Source organism: Panthera uncia, unplaced genomic scaffold (genome assembly GCF_023721935.1).
Source record: "Panthera uncia isolate 11264 unplaced genomic scaffold, Puncia_PCG_1.0 HiC_scaffold_1303, whole genome shotgun sequence".
NCBI lineage: Eukaryota > Metazoa > Chordata > Mammalia > Carnivora > Felidae > Panthera > Panthera uncia.
In genome coordinates, this window is record NW_026057924.1 from 72648 (window position 1) to 94565 (window position 21918).

At 36.3% G+C, this 21918-nt stretch overlaps 1 protein-coding gene across 1 annotated transcript in view; it reads left to right on the forward strand.

Annotated features, from left to right (window-relative positions):
• Window positions 1-21918, forward strand: part of LOC125916899 (WD repeat-containing protein 72-like) — a 125848-nt gene that overhangs the window by 62724 nt on the left and 41206 nt on the right. The window contains exon 13 of the mRNA XM_049623149.1: window positions 2246-2448. Coding sequence (XP_049479106.1) covers window positions 2246-2448 — 203 coding nt within the window. The remainder of the gene's footprint in view (window positions 1-2245; window positions 2449-21918) is intronic.

A 21918-nucleotide genomic window follows, 5' to 3' on the forward strand; every position in this document is an offset into this window, starting at 1 on the left:
GAAAAACATTTAAAAGAACACATATCCATTTTCACAGAACAGGCAATGAAGGACGAACCTGGGACTAAGCAGGAATGCATTGATATCTGGCATACCTGGGAATCCCTATGTATCCATTCTCAGGGTTTTGACCAAGGGCTTTTAAAAGCTATTGTCCTTCCTTATGTCTTATTTGTGCCTCACATAATTATCTTCACATATTTTACAGTTAATCATGATGGAAACTATTGTTCACAAAACCAAGTGTCCACCATTTTGTTAGAATGCGAGATTTTTTGTTTGCAGTGAAAATAGCTTTGTGTTATTTTAAATATTATAGCAGATTAGTTTTCAGATATTTCTTGCCTCTACACAACCGTTAGATGTTAAGTAAGCTAGAGAGGGGCCAGGACTGAGCCATTCTTGTTTAGTATAAATTGCCAGCATCTGGCACAGTGAATGACCCATAGTAGATGCTAAGTTGATTATTTATCTATCCATGAATGAAAATAGATTACAACTGCCCAAGTTCATGGGTAAACTGTTTTCATCACTGAGAAATACAAGAGATAGTTATGTTTGTGTAAGACATTAGGTATAGAGTAATAAATGTGTGTATCTAAAATGTATAGTATAGGCACATATCATATGTATCAAAGTACAGTAAATTCTTTCCCAAGAATTCTCAAAATCATTTTTAAAAAATCACAGTTTGAGAAGCCACAGAAAACCAATGAGGAGAAAATATCCATGGTGATACCATATGCAAAGAGAGATATCTCAGAAAGTCAGTGAATTTTGTTAGGTGTCACAGTTACAAGTTCTGGAACATAGTCCTTTTCATAAAGGAGTAAGAAGTATTATCTTTGGTTTGAGAAACTTTTGTTATTATCATCCTTGGGAGAAGGGGTTTTCTTGTTCCTGCCTGCTTTATTTGTTCAAGATATACCAATCTTGACTGGACCAAAAAGCCTAGAGAAATAACATGCTTGTGAGTTTGTATGCTAAATGTGTCAGTTAATGAATGCAGAAATGTTATAATGAAAAAAAAATCATTGTTAAGAGACTAGAGATGAAACTTCAACCCAGTATTTTAGCATTGTAGCTGTTGTGATTTAGAATCCAAAGTACCAAATGATACAGAAGAGAGAAGGAACAATGAGAAAAGACTGGGTAGTTGTAATCTACTTATCTAAAGACACAGTGGTATGGAATTCTTTCTATTTTCTTATTGTAATTCCCTTAAATTTATATTTTCTGAATACTATTAGTAAGAATTACCTTTTTCTTTCTTAACAATTAGTACAGCTACTTTCTTACTGATAGGGAAGGAGTAATATGAGACAAAATCTGTATTAAGATTGTATGTCAAGTTAATTTTCTTTAGCATCTTTACTTAGTAGGATATAGGTTATATATTTAACATAGAATGAATAATTCAAAGGAAGAGACAGTGGTCATGATTAATTCATATTTATTTCAGTGAGAGTTTGGCATCATATTTTATAAAAGCACTAACTCCTTGTGAATTGTGTTCTGATACTTTTGCTCTGTTTTGTACTTGTTCCTTTTAACTTTAGATTGAAGTTACAGAACCTTGAAATTCTGGAACTGGAGGAATGGCAGAGAAGAGGGCAAAGAATTGTTGTTGTTGTTGTTTTTCTAATAACATAAATAAACGTCAAAGGACGTAATAGCAACAATAACAACAACAATAACGAATTTCTAGAGTGGCCTGCATTCCTGAAGTTGTGAGGGCCCCTGAGTGAAGGAGGTAGTAATACAAAGTATCTGTGTTCTTATGTGTTCCATCCACTTAAATTATGTATATATATATTACCAACAGAAGCTCTTTTTTTAAGCAAAAACCACTGTGGTTCTCTGTTGTTTGTGAGTTGAAACACTAGGGGACAGCACTAAAATATTCCATAGTTGGTTGTTATTGATCACTTGCATACTGTATAATAAGTAAGAGATTTTACTGTTAAAGACATTGAATGCCCTGTTGATTTCAGTGGGTAAAAACGCACAAAGGGGAAGATAAGCTTTCAAGTCCATAATTTCAGCCTTTGTAAGATGATGATTTGAATAATTTAAAGAAAGCTCCTAGGCTGCTTTTTCAGTTGTTAAGAAGGCATGATAACTTAAAGAATTGTGATTTTTCTGATAAAAGTATTTTGTTCTTTTCATCCTTTTGGGATAAATATTTTGCATATTTTTTAAAATATGCATATTTTTTAAAAAATTTCTAATCTTGTTTTTCCAGGCACTTTGGAAAGACATGAAACAGGAGAAAGAGCAAGAATAATTCTCAATTGTTGTGATGATTCACAGCCTCTAAAGCCTGAATTTGCACTTCCAGTTACCTCAGAGACACATAAGCACAAAAGTGTAGAACAGAGACCCTCCAGCTCCTGTCAATTTGGGCCAATACCTTGCCCTGGTCTGCAGGTGGAGTCTTCATGGAAGGTAAGTTCAAACCAAATTGCTGCTCACAGAAAACATGATCAACTTCGAGTAAGAAATCATATGCCTTCATGAATATGAGGCAATTAAATATCAGCACAAAAACAAGAACTTAAGAGATGACTGTACCAGACAGACATATCTACCAAATGATCTTGGGTGAATCAGGATAATTTTTAAGTGATTATTATGCTTGGTATAGCATTCTTTTTGACAAGATAGGTTCCAGCTATCATAATTCAGTCAATCTTATATTAACTCTTGACTTCCACATGGTTTTCAGTTGGGGGAGGGGCTGTATTCTGGGCTCTGCATCCATTTTTTCAGTCGAGTATAGATGACCTCTTCTTTAAAATGGTTATTACAGATAAACCAAAACAGTATTACAAAAACTGGATCATTGTATGGACAAGTTTTTTGATATACTCAGCACCTGTAGGATCACCAGCTCTTTAGAATTCCAAGCCTCAATTAATACACAGTGATGGAGTTTGCATTTAGTTTCATAAACCAAGTCTTCACTGAAATTTGGATCAGCTTTCTTCTTTTCAGTTTTAAAATGATATGGTATTTTATCTGATTTCTTTAAGGAACTTTTCCATCTTTTTTGTCATCTATATTTCTAAGTTATCTCTTCATCATGTTGTTGTAATTATGTCACTTATATGTATATATCTAATGGGAGTATTTTCCATGTAAACATATTTTCCTAATATTATCTATGTCTTTTTAATGACTACATCATGCTCTTAACTTTGGGTATACTATTACTGATTAGATTATTTTCCTATGGATTAATATATGGGTTGTTTTTTTATGTTTCACTTTCATGAATAACATATCTATGAACCTTAAAGCTTTTTTTCATATTCAGTATTAATGGGATATATTTTTAAAAATGGGATCTCTAAATCAAAGTTTAGCTGATATTATTAACATTTTTGATTATTTTAGTAGTGTTATGAAGACTGCTAAAATATTATTAATAAAGACTTTAAATAAGGTTTTGTTTATCTCACATCCATGTGTATGGTTAGAGGCAAAAGGATGTGTCATCTTCAAGAAAGATCCATGGGCTGCTCAAGCTATGCCTCAGAGTACAGGGGGGAGAGGCAGGGGTCCAGTGTGCTTTTTGGGTTCAGAGCTTTGATTTAGATTTATCAGTCTTTTGAGAACTGAACCACACTAACCAAACACCCAAGCAATACATATATAAAGTAGAATGACAATTGTCCAATCTACAATGATAAATATAATTGACATTTTGTTCACCCCTCAGCATATTCTCACTGTAGCAAAGCTACAGGTAGTCGGCGAGAAGAGGGAGATGAAGTTTTCACACAGGGCTCCTTGACGAGCATGGAGTCAGAGGCAGGAGGTGCTCATTCACTGAGCTCTGAGAGTCTGATATACGTGGAAATATACAGTTGATATACATTGATATAATCTGATATACAATGATATATCAAGGCTGATAAACATTGAAAAATTCCTAAATTTTGGATTTTTAAAGTCTCCATTTAGGCCACCCACTTTTGTTTATATTTTCTTCCTTCAGATGTTAAAACTAGCCATCAGGCTTTACAGCTCCTCGTTGTTTGTTTTCTCATTTAGGCAAATTGGCTATAGATTGCCAAATGTGCTTTTCATGTTTTTGAAAGGGGTCATATTTTATGAGGAAAGCTATGTCAATATGATGAAACTTTAACATTCACAAATGAAAATTACAGTCATAAGGCCTTAGTCTCCAAAGGTGGGAAACTGAATCATATGTGTTGTAAGATTGAGGTCAAAAAAGCCCAGTGAGTGAGCCCAGATGGCCACCAAGCATTCCCATCTTAATGTGGCTCTGTTGCTTTCTATGCATAATAGACTGTGCATCTTATAGTGGGAATTATAGGCTAGAATAGTAGATGAGAACTTGGGGATGTCTCTGGACTCGTGCATGTCAGATGCCTAGGGTCTGCAGGAGCAAATCTCATTCATCAAGTGCCTATTTTACTAGTTTAATTCCCACAAGGTAAACTGATTACTATTTCTTTCAGTTTCTTGGAGGACCTCAGAGTTACCGTTTAGGTAGTGGTAATAGTATATATAGATTTCATTTTCTTTATGTAATTTTGTTTCTTTCTTGACTCCAGGAAGCAATAAAATGCCAGGGTCTTGTTTTCCTACTCTTAGGCTTGTTCTGGCTTTATTTCCTTGCTACTGCCCTTTGCCTTTGATGACTGTGATTTCCAACCTTCGTTTTCTTCAGAGCTTAATCAGACAGGCCTATCTCCTCCTTTGTTCTATACACCATGCTTCTATTATTATTGAGCTTACTGCTAATTAGAGCTTTTTTTTAATTTGTGCTTTCCCTAAGTTATATCTTCGTCAATTAAGTGCTGCGTATCTTCCTTTCAGCCTTTTTGACTTGAGCTGTTGAGATTATTGTATCTTAGTCTTATTTACAAATTGAATATGCACGAAATTTCAGGAGTGCTTATAAATTCCCCATTCTCCTTATTGTTGCTATAATAAAATGCTTCGTGTATTTTCATAAGAAAATGAGTTAGTTTTAAAGAAGAGGATTTGAATCACACTTGTTTTATAGGTGGGAAAATGAGGGAGAGTAACCCTGTGAAATGCACAAATGTCTAAAAGTTAGTTTGTGTTTCAGAACTTTTTTTATGTGGATTTTTATGACATGCAGTGAAGTTTTTTCAAAGGGTACAGTGGACTGTTTAAACAGAAAAATACCATGTTAGATCTGTGTGGTGAGCTACTTGTGTTTTGAAATATTTGGGATTTATTTGAATTCTGTATTCAAGTTTTCTTCTTGCGTTTGAAGAGTGCATATAGATTTGGAAACAGATTTTACAGAGAACAACAAATACAATACGACGCTTTGAAAATGGGTCCAATGAAATGCTAGAGGAGTTGAATTTGTGCAGCTAGACAAAGAAAAATCTTTGGGGTAGGAGAGGACCAGAGTCTTAAAGGATTTAAAGGAATACAATATCATATTAGTGATGGGGAACTGCTTTTCTCCGAGTCTGCTGAGGATAAAACAAGATAGAAACTGTTTAAATTGCAGTGGGAGGAATTTAGCTTCAAAGTAGGATATAAACAACCTTACTAAAATCATCTCTACATGGCAGAAAGCTTTGTAGCTTCATCATATTTTAAGGAGAGAGAAGGTCTGTTTTGTCTGTCGGTTGGTTTTAAACTCCTTTGTTTTCTGTTTGGTTGTTGTTGTTGTTTTTCATTTCTTGTCTATAAATGAGTAATAAACAGGATTATTTTAACTGTCACAATTTAGACCCATTGTAGTGTCCAGGAAATTTCTTAAAAAAAAAAAAAAAAAGGGGGCGCCTGGGTGGCTCAGTCGGTTAAGCGGCCGACTTCGGCTCAGGTCATGATCTCGCGGTCCGTGAGTTCGAGCCCCGCATCGGGCTCTGTGCTGACAGCTCAGAGCCTGCAGCCTGTTTCGGATTCTGTGTCTCCCTCTCTCTGACCCTCCCCTGTTCATGCTCTGTCTCTCTCTGTCTCAAAAAAAAATAAACGTTAAAAAAAAAAAAAAAAAAAAAAGATTTTCTATAGAATGGGGCCCCAAGAGCTCCCCCTAGTTGATTGTTTAGTGCTGCACTCTTTAATATGGTAGCCATTGATCACATGTGGCCATTGAACACTTGAAATCTGGCTAACACACATGTTAAAAATGACCTTTGTATATATAGGGTTAAATAAAATATAGTAGTGAAATCAATTTAACCTGTTTCTGAGTGTGTGTGTGTGGGGGGGTGGGTGGGTAATATGGCTACTGGGCAGTTTACAGTTATATATGTGGTTTGCATTTTATTTGGATTGGACAATGTTGAACTCCACTAGGAATAAGCAAACTTTTTTGTAAAGAATCAGGTGGTAAACATTTTAGGCTTTGTGGTCCAGATTTTCACTGTTGTAATTACTCAACTGTGCTGTTGAAGCACAGAAGCTAAACAATTCTTAAGCAAATGAGTGTGGTTGTGTTCCAATAAAACTTTATTTACAAACACAGGCAGCAGGCCAGATTTGATGCTCACTGCTTATAGTTGGCCAATTTATGATCTAGATAGTCTTCTCTAGAGTTAGAGGTCATGAGACACTAGGAGGAACTGACAAAACAGCCAACACTTCTCCTCTCCCTAGGTATCTGGATTTTTAATAAAACAACTTATTCCAACTTACGCACTATGTGGAATGCAATCCAAAAGACTTTGCATCGAGTCTGTTTCCTGACAGAAACCATGACATGCATATGTTTTGGAAATCTGCCTTTTTAGGAAAACAAATGTGCACATTATAGCTCCCAATCCAAAGAAGATTTTGTTTTTAATTTTTTTTTATGTTTATTTATTTCTGAGACAGAGAGAGAGCATGAGTGGGGGAGGGGCAGAGAGAGAGGGAGAGACAGAGTCAGAAGCAGGCTCCAGGCTCTGAAATCTCAGCACAGAGCCCAATACGGGGCTCGAATTCACAAACTGTGAGATCATGACCTGAGCCGAAGCCCATCGCTCAACTGACTGAGCCACCCAGGCGCCCCCAAAGAAGATTTTTTAATGGCATTTCCTTTAAATGATGTACTTATACATACATCTTTATCCAAACATAGAAAATTGATTGTAAAGAATGCATTTACATTTGTTTATATTCCAGTGAGCTTTCTAGAAATATGTTTGTATTTTTTTTAACCTTTACTTGACCTTAAGTGATGTCTGTTTTGTTCCATTTGGTGAAAAATCTTATTAGAACTTTATCCTGCTACGACTCGTAAAACAGGGATGCTGCACTGGTAGGCCACCAATAAAAAACTGGACCCCACTACTAATCACTTTATCAAAATGAATTGTTAGTTCTTTCATATTTTATGACACAAAAATGTAACCAAAATAGATTTAGAGGGGTTTTTAAATAATGCCTTAAAACATCACCTGCAAATTTACATTTATAAATATGAAATAATAATTCATGTGACATTACATGTTGTACATTAGCTCAGTTTTATTGAATTATTTATATTTTACTGCCAATATTTAAATCACTACAGAAAAGAACAAATAGTATGTATTTGAAAACAATTCATTGCATTGCAATGGGATAAACCCTTAATAAAGAATGATAATTTTTACTTTTTTGAAGAGTAATTTTTGGTATATTTTTTAAATGTAACAAACAGTGTATAGCTATTTGTTTTCTAATGTAAAAAATACTTTGATTCAGTTTGTATAATTTTAAAAGAAAATAAATTTTTATTATTAGATATGCTGGCACTTCACTAAAATATAGGAATTTCTCTCTGGACGAAGATTTTTGTTCTGAGTATTTTCATCTAGTGAATCTCAGCATAAAATTTGAGCTCCTAAGTGACAACACACTTCCTAGTAAGATAGGGAAATAGTAGCAGAGAAATATACCAAACTGATTCGCTCTTTGAATACATGAAGAGATGCAAATTTTTGACAGTGTAACCATTTCTATAACATGTAATAGTTAAATAATAATTTCTGTAATACTGAATAGCTTTTTTAATGGCTCCTTTATGAAGACTGTCACTTTCTCACTTTGTGGCATCAGTTGAAACTTTTCGATGCAAAGTTACCTCAATGGTGAGGGAAAGTATGAAAAGCATAGCACAGCTTTCTTTCAAAACTAATTTAGGAGGTCTCTGAGTCACTGTGAAAAGTAGGAAACACGCCATTAAATGACTCCAGCTGTCTCTCTTCACCCAGAAGCAACCATGGATTTCCTCACAGGACTTCAAAGCCTTGCTTGTATCTAAACATTCGTTGGCCATGTAAATTAGAGGCACAAAAGGAGAATGCTCGTATTTCATGGTGCGTGGCTGGTTTAAGTCCCGCATTGTGCTGCACGTGCCGGTGGGGAGTGCCAGGAACAGAAGGGCACTGTTCTGACTCGTGTGACAAATGTAGTTAACACCAGATCCATATTAATGTTGTCAAGTTCCCTTGATGTATTTAAACAGATTTTAATTATTTTCAGCGTCCAAAGGCCTGAAATATATAGCCTAATGGTTCTTCAAAGAAAGCTTACTTAATGTGTGAATGTAAAGCCTCTCATAAAAATGAAACTTTTATATTGGCCTTAGTCATTGACATAGGTTATTCATCAAGTCAGCAATTTGTGTGGCAAAGTGCCATTTGAATAGTGTATTGTTAGGATACTTATGGTCCACTTGACAAGGGCTCTTGCTGTAAATAGTGCAATTTGACTCCAGCTGTTAAAGAGTGGCTTTGACAGCAGCCAAATAGAATGGAGATGCCTTACTGCACCGCCGAAAAATCAATATTGGGTTCTTGTTCATGGTAACCTGTTCTTTTCTCTTCTGTAGATTTATAAACGACTATCAAGGGCTTATAAGTGGAAGTTTAAATATTATTTTAAATGCAATTCACTTCGAGTTTTAAATTAAGACTTGTGATAAATGGTACAAGTGCAGAGTTTTAGGATATTATTTCCACCCCCTGGTTCATGTTTAGTCACAATTACAGTTAAGTTGAATTTGGATTCTCTAGCTTCAATGGAAGAGAATTAGTGTAAAACATGGTCTCAAAATTGTGTGCCTATTGTATGTTGCCAGTGCAATTATTTCTTCTTTTTGATTTTCTTATCAATTTATCTGTGTCCCTCCCACCTTCTCTGTGTGTATACCTTTTTGTGTGGACAGCAGGGTTCTTTGTGGCTGTGCCCATAGCAACACCCACAGATGTTGACAGCCAGTAATGTCCCCAGCATTGTCAAAGATTTCCCTAAAGCATAGTCTTGCTGGTTTTGAAGAGTCTTCTAGCAGTTTTCAGCAATACAAGGTTGCTATGATACCTGGCTGCTGGTAAAAGATACTGAATCTGTTAATTTCAGTAACTACGCTCGCGGAATCTTTTTGCATTGGGTTTCTCTGCCCTTGCTAGCTGTTCCGTTTAAGATTACAGAAGAGGAAGTGAAATTATAAACTCAAGAAGAGAAAAAAAAATGTTTCAAGAGTTCACTTTGAATTCTAATATTGAATAAAAGGAAAATTTTCTAGGTATAAAAAGCTTTTAGCTGACTGTTGATTTCCTAGCATTGCAGGTATTATTTATTTAAATCATTTCTAGTTCTGTGTGAATATAATTTTAATTTTTATTGCTGTTTACCTGAGATGTCATAAGCCTTCATCAAAGGTATGCTGAGCAGGACTTGAAAGAGCTGTCATTTTTAACATGAAAAATGCTGGTATACCACATACTTTCTCAAATGTCTTTTCCAGTGAAGGCTGTTAAAATAGCTGTCTTCCTATTACTGACCAACTCTGCATTTATTGAATTTGTGGCTGAGGTAGCAACTGAAAATTCATAAAGCTGATAATATAATTGTATACAAAGACCTTTAAGGCTGATTCAAGGTCAGTGTTATTGTTTTTATAATTGCTGATAGGCAGTCGTGATTTCTGGGAGAAAGGATTTGTTCTGCATTGCTTTTAGCTGGTTCCAAAAAAAGGTTCTCTCTTTTGTTAATTCTAAAGTAAACCCTTTCAGTGAATAAATGTTTATATCATTTCTTCAGTACTAGTTTTCTCTTAGATTTAGCTTAGTTCCTCTGTCCTCTCCCCCCAAGTATTCATCAGCCCTGTAAGAAACACAGAAATCTAAGATCATAGATCTTTTTTGAATTAAATATTCTGGTTGTTGTTATCAGTTCACTTGCAGGGTGGATATTCCAGAATAGAAATGTAAGTAAAAGTTAAACACATCAGGCATTGTAATTTTTTAGCTTAACCTTGGGACAGCGTGGCATAATTTATTAAAGTATGACTCTAAATTGCCTCCATTTACATTAATAATTTTGTATAGGTGTTATAGAAACTATGAATTCTGTAATCTTGTCCATATCATATTACTGCCCCATGACTGTTTAGGGACTTTTTCCTCCCTCATTTCTTCTTTTCTTTCTTACTTTCTTCTCAATTGTAAATTGCTTTTGCTTTTTGAAAATCTGTGACTTTTCCAAATTTGTTAAGACCCTGCTTCTTGTAGGACCCAAAAGTCTTCAGCCTACTGAAAGAGGTCTATATCTGCTGGGATCAAAATTCATCTCAGTGGATTTGGACGTTCTGTTGTTGGACCATTTGCCAGTTCTGATGACAAAGTGATGGTAAATGTTATCTTTTTGCAGAAACTTGGACTTTCCTCAGTGACCAAGGTATCATCCTAGTTCAGGAATATCTTGTGTTTATATCCTCTTCTTTATGACTACCACAATGGATGGTATTTTCAGGTGTAAAAAATGAAGTTTATAGAAATTCAGATGTTGAGTTAACTAAAAGGGTTAGTGGCTTATAACAGGAAAGAAAAGAAGAGGAATAAAATCTTTCTTCTTGAAAGCTGGTAATATCACTTATTGACTGAGAGTACCATCTGGACCCATTTAAAGGAATCCCAACAGGAACACTACTTCTGTACCAATGACTTATGTTGAAACTGGTCCTGAGAGAGCTACAAAGGCAAAAATGTAACAGGAAGCAGTTCTCAGAAAAGAAAGTATTTATTCTCATGGAATGTTTCCCCTATGTTAGTAAAAACAAAATGTATTAAGACTTTAGCTTTATTCACTGGAACTAAAAGAGCATGAACTTATTGAAGAATATATCCTGCTAATATCCTCATCCATTTTTCTGTATTGCATTTTTAATAGTGACATCCTTAAAGGCATAACCAGTTCTCTGCATCCCCAAATGGCACTTATGTCATTAAACTCAAATAATGACATAAATGACATTATTTGCAATTCTCTGTATACAATGAAGCTCATATTACTCTGGAAACAGCTGTTTTGATACTAAATTAAAATATCCTGGATAAGCTTTGTGTCCAAGTATGATCATTCCATAGAAAAAAATGGTCATAAGAAACTGCTGTGAGGGGTACCTGGGTGGCTCAGTCAGTTAAGCTTCCGACATCGACTCAGGTCATGATCTCGCAGGCTGTGAATTTGAGCCGTGTTGGGCTCTGTGCTGACAGCTCAGAGCCTGGAGTCTGCGTCAGAATCTGTGTCTCCCTCTCTCTCTCTGCCGCACCCCCACTCAAGCTCTGTCTATCTCTCTCTCTCCCTTTCTCTCTCAAAAATAAATAAACATTTAAAAAAAGAAAACAAAAAAAAGAAACTGCCGTGAGAGCAGGGGCTTCTTATGCACATATTGAACTCCGTGCAAATGCGCATAGGAATGACAATTATAAATTTTGAGTTTTTTTTGGTCTTCATGTGTTGTCCAAGACCTTCTGGTTTCTAGAGAGCCATTAGGAAAGCTCACAAACTACAAAGTCATACTCACCTTTATTACTTTCTTCCTTTTTGCACTAGAGGTCTCTGGTCATTACACAGAAGTTGGTCCTCTCCATTTACTCTGGCAGCAAAAGTTTTGTTTTCCCTTTAGCCCCCTGAAGTAAAATATTAATCTGAATGCATAAAGAGTAGTAATGGAGGAGCACAAGTTCACCAGATCCTTTATTTCTGGTTTCGGCACTGTGCCATGTTAGAGCGGAAAGTGATCAAGTTACTGTTTTCTCTTTTCTTCTCTTTACCAGGAGGATGTTAGAGCCCCGTCGTGATTGAACCATACAGTAAATTAGGTTTAGATACAGAACTGGGCCTGTGGGTTCCTGTCTCTGCTCCGTTAGTCCCAGTGTAGCTGAATGCGCTGACGGATGGACCCTGCAGCCAGGCTCTTACTGGCCAAATTTCTCTCACTGACGGGCTCCTGTGTTATCCTGTCTTTACTTTCCTACCCATTTCTTTGAACATTCATTGACAGCTAAGCCAGGCATCTGGTATACTAAAAGTCAGTTTGGGATTGTTTCTATAGCCTTGAATTTTAGAGTTCCCTGCTTTTGCTGTGGTTAGTTGATAGGATTTAAGCTTTGCTTGGATCTCTGATTTTTCTTTTCTCTGAATACCCTACTTAGTATACCTCTTCCTTACAAGTTGCCTTTCCAGGAACCAGAAACCTCAGGCTCGGCTCTCACAGATGACCACTCCGGCTTCTGCCTGAACTCTTCAAAATGATGGCATTTTAGTTTCCTATTGCCATGGAACAAATTACGACAATTGTAGAGGCTCAGAGTCATACACATTTACTATGTCATAGTTTATCTAATCGTGTGCCAGAAGTCTGGCATGGCCTGGTTGGATTCTCTGTGCAGGGTCTCCCATGGCTGAAATCTAGGTGTGACCTGGGGTTGCTCTGCCACCTGAGGCTGGGGGCCCTCTTCCAAGCTCATTCAGGTTATTGGAAGAATTCAGTTCCTTGTGGTTGTAGGACTGGGTCCCTGTTTTCTTGCTGGCTGTCAACAGGGACCACACATACCTTGTCAGATTGCCCCCTTAATCTTGAAGCCAACAGTGGAGAAATTGTTTTGTATCAAGTCCCCTTATAGTCTGAATCTCTTACTTCTCCCTCTGCCAGCAGCCAAAAATAACCTCTCTGCTTTCAAAAAAATCTATGTTATTAAATCAGGGTGACTCATATAATCTCCCTATTTTAAAGTCAACTGATTTGGAACCTTAATTACATCAGCACAATCTCTTCACAACAGTACCTAGATTTGTGTTTGGTTGAATAACTGGAAGAAGATATATTTTATGAGGTGCTGAGAATCTTGGGGGCAGTCTTACAATTCTGCTTATAGATGGAAAGTAATTCTAACTCAGGGTGGCTGCTGTTTCTGTTTTTGTTTTTGCTTAAATTTTCTTTTTTCATTTTATTCATTTGAATGAGAGAGAAAGAGAGAGAGAGAGAGAGAGAGAGAGAGAGAGAGAATGCAAGCTGGGGAGAGGGACAGAGGGAAAAATAGAAAGAACCTTAAGCAGGCTCCACGAAGCCTGATGCAGGGCTCATTCCCACGACCCCAAGAGTCAGACACTCAATCAACTGAGCCACCCAGGTGCCCCAGGGTGGGTACTGTTTTAGGACTATTACCTTCTCCTCATTCTGAAACATTTAACCCCTGCCTAAGTGCCCTGATTAGCTGTCCTATTACTAATCATTTCTGAAATTTGAATCAAGACTCTTAGGACCTCTTCATCCTGTCTGTTCCTTCAGGGAGTTGGCCTGTGCTATAGGAGATCTGTCTCTTCTGTCTCTTAAGCCAAACCCTGTTTTACCAAAACCATAGCATGGCAGAGATCATGTGATCATACAGCAGAGTATGGAGAGAATAACATGGGTCCTGTCTCTTTCTACAAGATTATATCATGAGGCTTAAACAAGAAAATAATTTGACAGTGGGTATGACTCTCTGAATCTAAGAAGATTTTCACAAAATTTGTTATCATATGATTAGCAGTCTAACATCTTTAATTACCAAGGGCCTATCTTGGTCCTCTATTAAATTTATAGATGATAACAAGTTGTCTTTACAGTCTCTTAAGCATTATTTTCCTTTTTGCCTTTGATGTTTAGCTATGTTAATAATCAGCTTAACCAACCTTTAGAACATTTTTTTACCTTAGGTATTAAATTTCTGGTGTTATCAAGGATGCCTAGAATTAGTAGGACAGTAGCAGAAAACTACCAGTTTTGAGTATATTACATTCAAAAATTTAATTTTCCTTTTTATGGTAATTCTGTTATTCATGATAAATTCTGCCATGAAATACACACCTGACTTAAATGATAAACCCTCTGTGGTACTCAAGGAAACAGTTGGGATCAGATAGAACAGATTTCATGAGTTACACCAGAAATGAGTTTGCAGATAATGAACAGCACCCACATGATGGTTTGCATCACTGTTCTTCCAGCCCAGTTATGGGACTACAGCTTGATGGGTTTTTGCCTTAACCTAATATTCTATATCCACTGATTCTAGGACTAAGCTCTTGAATTTTAAAATATATGTTCTTATTCTTTATCAGAATAAGAATTCATGAATTAATAAAGCCTGAGGATTTTTGGCCCTTATTTTATCTATCTGAAAAGAAAGCATTATAAGTGGTGCTTAATTCATAGGCAAAGCATGAAATATGTCAGAACTAAACAATATAATCTACAAGATATTCAGCACTTCATTATGTAGAAATGATGTATTATGCCCCTTTAAAACTTTTACAGCCCTCTTACAGTTTCCTGATGTCTTTTTAATAAATCATTTAATATGATTGCTTTTAATTGCCATTTTCAGGATATGCTGACTTTCATTAAGGGTAAACATCCAACACTATATTATAATTAAAAGTTTCCTAAAAAGAAAAAAACAAAACAAAACAAAACTTACTTCACTTGCTTGAAAATTAGAGCAGGTATAGTCGGTAGTTCTTGAGTGATACTCGGGAAAGAATTTAAATCAAGTTTTTCCTATCCTCTGGCGACTTTGTTTCCAAATTTTGTGTCCAAATTCTGGACATAATTAAAACCTATAAATTATCCCCTTTAACATTTCAAAATGTTCATAAAATTCACATTGCTAATCAGTGTTATTATTATGTAATTTTTCTTGTATCTCTTAAGGTGGGAACTATATATTTTCTTTTCTTAGCAAGAATACCTTCTGAGTTTTAAATTTGATTTTGACACTTGTCTTGGAAAACAAGAGCCTTGAGAAGAAAAGAGCTTTGGAAATGGACATTCAATTATTATTAATCTCAGTTATATTCATCCTCAGAATAAAATCCAAAATTATAAAGCATATGTGAAAAATATATTGAAAAAATGTCACCTGTAGATTTGGGACCATAACACAAATATTTAATTGCAAGCTACTTGGCCTTATTTAAGAAAAACAAACAAACAAAAACACCCAGCTCCTGTTTCCCTGACAGCTAGTTAACTGCCAGAATCTTTTCTCTCTGGTTCTTTACCTTGAAGTGTAAGCTTCAATATCACTTCCTTTAAAGTAAGTATCAGCCCACGTTCCATTATTTTCTTTCTCAGCATCCTTCTTATTTCATTTTGTGTCTTCTACACCACCCCTCCGCCCCCCGACAGTATAAGCTCAAAAAGGGCGGTGACCTGCTCTGCTAGTTTAGTACAGTATCCTCATCACCTAACACAAGGCAGGCATTCAGAAATATTTGTTGAATGAACACCTGGACTGACAGCTGATAAAGTATAAACATGAAAAATAGATGGTAAGAAGGTGGAAGATACAGCCTTTTTTGAATTGTAAGAGAAAAAAGTTTAAATGACTTCTAGAAATATAATATGTATTTATTTTGCTAGACAATTGCTTTAAGTCCAAATTGGGTTTACGTATTATTTGATCTTACGTATTATTTGACCTAGCAAAAAAAAAATTGTCAATAACAACAAAGGAAAGAGGCTGTGGAAACACAACAGCTACCCTACCAATATTTAAACACCAGCCCCAATCAATTCAAAAGTTTATAAGGCATATTGATATTTAGACCAGTCCAAATCAATTCAAAAGTTTATAAGAAAAGATTTATTAAATACTGGTGATGAAATTTAGGATGTGTAGCACATTGGGAGGAATGATTCACTGTGGGTAAGATGGGCACAATGGTGAGCTGATATAGATTCAGAAAGATTAAAAGGCAGTGTGGTTAAATGGTTTCTTACACCACCAAAGTTTATATTATTGCCCTGTTCACTTGCCCTTAAATCTCAGACTCTTTTTTCTAGTAACAAAGTTATCTAAAATAAGCACTCAAAAATAGCCTGAGGATTGTAGCGTATATCATAGGCCCTCTGCTTCCCTCAAATAATTACTTTGCTAAGCCCTCCCCTCAATACAAAACCCCTGAAGCCAACAACAATCTAATCAACAGGTTTGTAATAACTTTTAGAAATGTAAGTGTAATAAATATGAAGAGGCCTGATTTATGTTTCATTTCCCAGATGCAGAGTCTCTGGCAAAACCTTGCATCCTTCAAGTGGTACACATTGCTTCCTACTTGCCTAGATTATTTGCAAATTGCTGAACCCTCTCTCTGAGAGGTTGGTGAGGGGGGATGATTCCACTCTGTGATATGTATGACAGTCAGTGCTTTTGGTTAACTCTTTTTTGTGGGAACATGGGGTAGCGTGCTGGATTAGCAGTCCCAAGAGATGCCAAGCCTCCTAAGATTTGCTCTTCTTCCCTGTCTCCTTTCCTCCAGGGAGGAAAGCATGTCAGGAAATGCAGACAAGCCAGTTCCCCTCCACATGGCTGCCTGGCTGACTCCACTCTCCATGTGCCTTATCTCATGTATAAGAGATGTTCTTCTCTCCACCTAGTCAAATCCTACCCATAGCACAACATATACATGCACTATTTAATATGCACCTACCAGTTAAACACCTGTAAATGAACTATGGATTACCTAGTTATTTTGCAAGTATTTGTTTTTCTTAGCTTCTCAATTAGGCCTTAAGATCCTTAAAAACAAAGAACTACTTTGTATGTTAACTTAAATTTTGTAGCATAGAATACAGAAGAAAATATTTGTTCAGCAAATATTCATTGAACACCTACCACGTGCCAGACACTTTTCTTGATACTAGGAATTTTCAACAAAGTCCTGGTTGTCATGGCACTTCTGATTTGTGTTTTGAATAGATCACTTTGGTTGCTTTGGGGAAAACTGGATTAGAGGATAGGGGTTTTGGGAAGAGGAAGCTATTGTATAGGTGCAGCAAGAGAAGGAAATTACTAATGAGCGCTGAGTTTCTGAACATCAAATTGGAAAAAGCCATGATACAGCATGTGTGTTTTGTACACCTACAGCCCAAAGTGCTACTGGAGCCTCTCTATATGGCGAGACCAATGCTAGCCACAGAATGTGGAAGCGATATTAGGTCTAAATCTTGATGGATGAATAAGATTTTGCTGTGGGGAACAGCAGATCCAAACCCCAAAATATAAAGAGGGGTGGTGAACAGGGGACTGATGAGAAATGACATGACTGGACATAGAATACATAGTAGGAAATGGTGGAAGATGACTGTGTCTTCGAGTCCTGAAGGAAAAGAAAAAGAAGTCTTTGAACCTGGCCTTGGACTTCTGAGAACAACTTATACTTGGAGTGGAAAATCACATAAAACAACCAATACAAGCTTTAGAATCCTCTGTTAAAGTATAACTTACCTGAACTGAGGATATCTAACAACTTAAATTGTCTGCTTTATATTTATATCGTCATACTGCCTACAAAAAATATTGTTTATCTGTTTAAAATTCCTGTAAATTTTGAATAGTCCAGGGACAGGCAAACTTTTTCTTAAAGGACCAGGTAGTTAAATCTTTGTGAGCCCTAGAGTTTGTCATAACTACACAACTGTGCTTCTGCAACACTAAAACAGCCACATAGGATACATAAACGAATGACTATTTTTGCGTTCCAATTATATTTTATTTACAAAAAAGAGGTGGTAGGCAATATTTGACCTGTTGGTCATGATTTTCTAACCCCTGTGGTAGGCAATATTGTGATTAGATTTTATTATAATTCAGTGTAATAGGCTACAAGAAGAGAAATGGAAGCTTTCCCCTGGAAAAACGGTATTTGGTTATTGTCATTAACAAATATTCTTACAATGCTCCCTCTTTGCTAAAAGTTATAACAGTTTTAAATCAATTTTGGAACCCTGGGTGGTGAAATCCATTTTGGCTTTTTGAACATTTTTGTCGTATTTCCCCTAATGCTTATTTCTTTAAGGTAGTCTACAAATTTGATCTTGTCAATCAATTACTAGAAATGCAGTTCTTTATTCCAAAATGGTCATTTGAAAGAACTCTTTTCCATAAACTTTAAATTATATATTTTTGAGTGAGTGTATTCTGTAGGTATTGATTTCAATTTAATAAGTATATGTTAAATTGAATTGACTAAAATAGCTAGTGGTCACACAGAGATGTACACCTAAAATAAGTGTTCCACTGGTTATTTATTCTTTATGTAAATACACATAAGAATCATTCCAAATAGAGGAAGCACTTTTTTTCCCCCTTTGGTCTACTTAGTGGTAAACCAATTCTGATTAAGTTATGTTTCCTTCAACCTACATCCTTTTCTGACCTTTTGGCCAATAATAAGCTTATTAGCATGATGTTTGGAAAGCATCAGCATAGTAGCACTGACTTACATGTCATAGTTGGGAAGCAAAGGTGTTTGGAGTAAGTCAAATCAGCACATCTACAGCACATCTCTTTTAATTAGTTTTCATCTCTAGGGGGTAAGTACAGAGTAATTTAGCAACACGTACTTGTTGTCTTAATTGACAGTTATACACAGAGAGAGGTACAAAAATTGAAGGAAACAATTGCTATTTAAAGAGAACATATAGGACATATGGGAGCATGTCTTTCCTCCCTCATATATTTTAGCTTTTTAATGAAATTGCTTAAATTGCTTTTAAATTCAATACTGAGTACTTTTTTTTTTCAATCAGTGTCATTGAATTTTTTTCTAGGATGCAGATTAAACCAAAGTTGAATTCTGAAGGATTTATTCAAACAGTTGTGAACACCTTTCAGAAATGGGGGCTAAGGGATGGTTTTATGTCTTCTAGTAGTTTCTAAGAAAAGCATACAGCACATAAGCAAATGAGATCACATTTTATAGGGCAGAAAGAGCACCAGAGTGGAATAGTCAATTTGTGTTCTAATTTCAACTCTGGCACTTCAGTAGTTGTGTTGATTACAAGGTTCCTGGCACAGAGCTCCCAAAACCCATGGAGTTTCCTGCAATGAGAGTCATAAAACTGTCTTTTGTTATTCATAACAAGCCTTTCAAACACACCTGAGTTTGTGTTAATGAGGTCAGTTTTGGAAAGGCCCTGGATGGGGGGCTGGTTGCCAGGAACCAGGCAGGTGCTTAGATGGTTGGAATTTTCAGCCCCACCCAATGACCTCAGGACAGGGAGAGAGGTTGAAGGTTGAATTAATCACCAACGGTCAATGATTAAATCAACCATGCCCATGCAATGTTGTCTCCATAAAAACCTAAAGGTCAGATTTCAGAGAACTTCTGGATTGTTGAGCACAGATATGGGAGCCGGATGCTCTTAAAGAGGGAGTGGAAGCACCCTGCTCCTTCCTACATATCTTGTCCTTATATAGCTCTTCAACTTGACACCTCATTTGTATCCTTTAATATCCTTTATAACAAACTGGCAATCTAGTAAGTAAACTGTTTTCCTGAGTTCTGTGAGCTATACTGGCGAATGATCAAACCTGAGGGGATGGTCATTAAAATTCTCTGTCGATAGCTGGTTGGTCAGAAATACAAGTGACACTGTTTCGGATTCTGTGTCTCCCTCTCTCTCTGACCCTCCCCCATTCATGCTCTGTCTCTCTCTGTCTCAAAAATAAATAAACGTTAAAAAAAATTAAAAAAAAAAAAAGGGGGCGCCTGGGTGGCTCAGTCGGTTAAGCGTCCGACTTCGGCTCAGGTCATGCATGATCTTGCAGTCCGTGAGTTGGAGCCCCGCGTTGGGCTCTGTGCTGACAGCTCAGAGCCTGGAGCCTGTTTCGGATTCTGTGTCTCCCTCTCTCTCTGACCCTCCCCCATTCATGCTCTGTCTCTCTCTGTCTCAAAAATAAATAAATGTTAAAAAATTAAAAAAAAAAAAAGAAATATAAGTGACAACCTGGATTTTTAATTGATATCTGAAGTGGGGCAGTCTTGTGGGACCACGCCCTTAACCTATAGTGATGTTATGTGCAGATAGGTAGTATCAAAATTGAGCTAAATTATAGGACACATGTCCCATCTGGTGTCTGAGAATTGCTTGGTATGGGTAAATCTTCTCACACATCGGGTGTCAGAACTATTGAAAGTACAGAAGTTTGAGTATGACAGTAGCAGAGAAAAGAGTAGAGAAGAAACACGATAGTGTTTTTCCTTTGTAGTTACGTATCTATTCATTCATCTATTAATAAATCAAGTTGCATACAGTCTAGATCAACATAGGCTAACAACAAACAATGCCCCAAATCTCATTAGCTAAAAACAACCCAAGTTTATTTCTTCATTTACTCCATGTACCAATCTGAAATCAGAAGGGGGTCTCTGCTCTTCATGGTCATAACCAAACTAATGAAACAGAAGCCATGTACTGGGAAAGACAGATAACTGAATTATTTAATAATTATACTAACGGCTACACAGATACTAACTTCTAAGACACTTTTATCTGTAAAATTATAAGAAGTTTTGTGGAAATGCCAATTCCTTTTTTTTCAATTTTTTATTTAAATTCCAGTTATTTAACTTACAGTGTAATATTAATTTCAGGTATAGAATTCAGTGATTCATCACTGACATATACTACACCCAGTGCTCATCACATGCTCATCACACTCTATATAGAGCCCATTTCTTGTTTTGCCTCTCTCTTTTTCCCTTCTATGTTCACCGTTTTGTTTCTTAAATTCCACATATACGTGAAATCATATGGCATTTATCTTTTTCTGACTTATTTTTTGCTTAGCATAATACTCTCTAGCTCCATCCATGTCATTAAAAATGGCAAAATTTCATTATTTCAAAAATTCACATCTTCTTTAGTTGATAAAACATTTGGGCTCTTTTCATAATTTGGCTATTATTGATAGTGCTGATATAAACATTGGGGTACATGTGTCCCTTCAAATCAGTATTTTTGTATCCATTGGGTAAATACCTAGTAGTACAATTGCTGGATCATAGGGTAGTTCTATCTTAACTTTTTGAGGAACCTCCATACTATTCTCCAGCATGGCTGCATCAGTTTGCATTCCCACCAGTAGTACAGGGGGGTTCCTCTTTCTCTGCATCCTTGTCAACACTTGTTTCTTGTGTTATTAATTTTAGCCATTCTGAGAGGTGTGAGGTGGTATCCCATTGTAGTTTTGATTTGTATTTCCCTGATAATGAGTGATGTTGGGCCTCTTTTCATGTATCTGTTAGCCATCTGGATGTCTTCTTTGGAAAAATGTCTATTCATGTCTCCTGCCCATTTCTTAACTGAATTATTTGGTTTTTAGGGGGTTGAGTTTAATAAGTTCTTTATAGATTTTGTGTACTAACCCTTTGTCATTTGCAAATATCTTCTCCCTTTCCATAGGTTACCTTTTAGTTTTGTTGATTGTTTCCTTCACTGTACAGAAGCTTTTTATTTTGATGAAGTCCCAATTGTTTATTTTTGCTTTTGTTTCCCTGGCCTCAGGACACATGTCTAGTAAGAAGTTGCTATGGCTGAGGTCAAAGAGGTCAAAGAGGCTGCTTCCTGTGTTCTCTAGGATTTTGATGGTGTCCTGTCTCATATATAGGTCTTTCATCCATTTTGAATTTATTTTTGTGTATGGTGTAAGAAAGTGGTCCAGTTTCTTTCTTCTGCATGTTGTTGTCCAGTTTTCCCAACACTATTTGTTGAAGAGACTGTCTTTTTTCCATTGGATAGTATTTCTGGCTTTGTGGAAGATCAGTTGACCATATAGAGGTGGGTCCCTTTCTGGGTTTTCTAGTCTTTTCCGT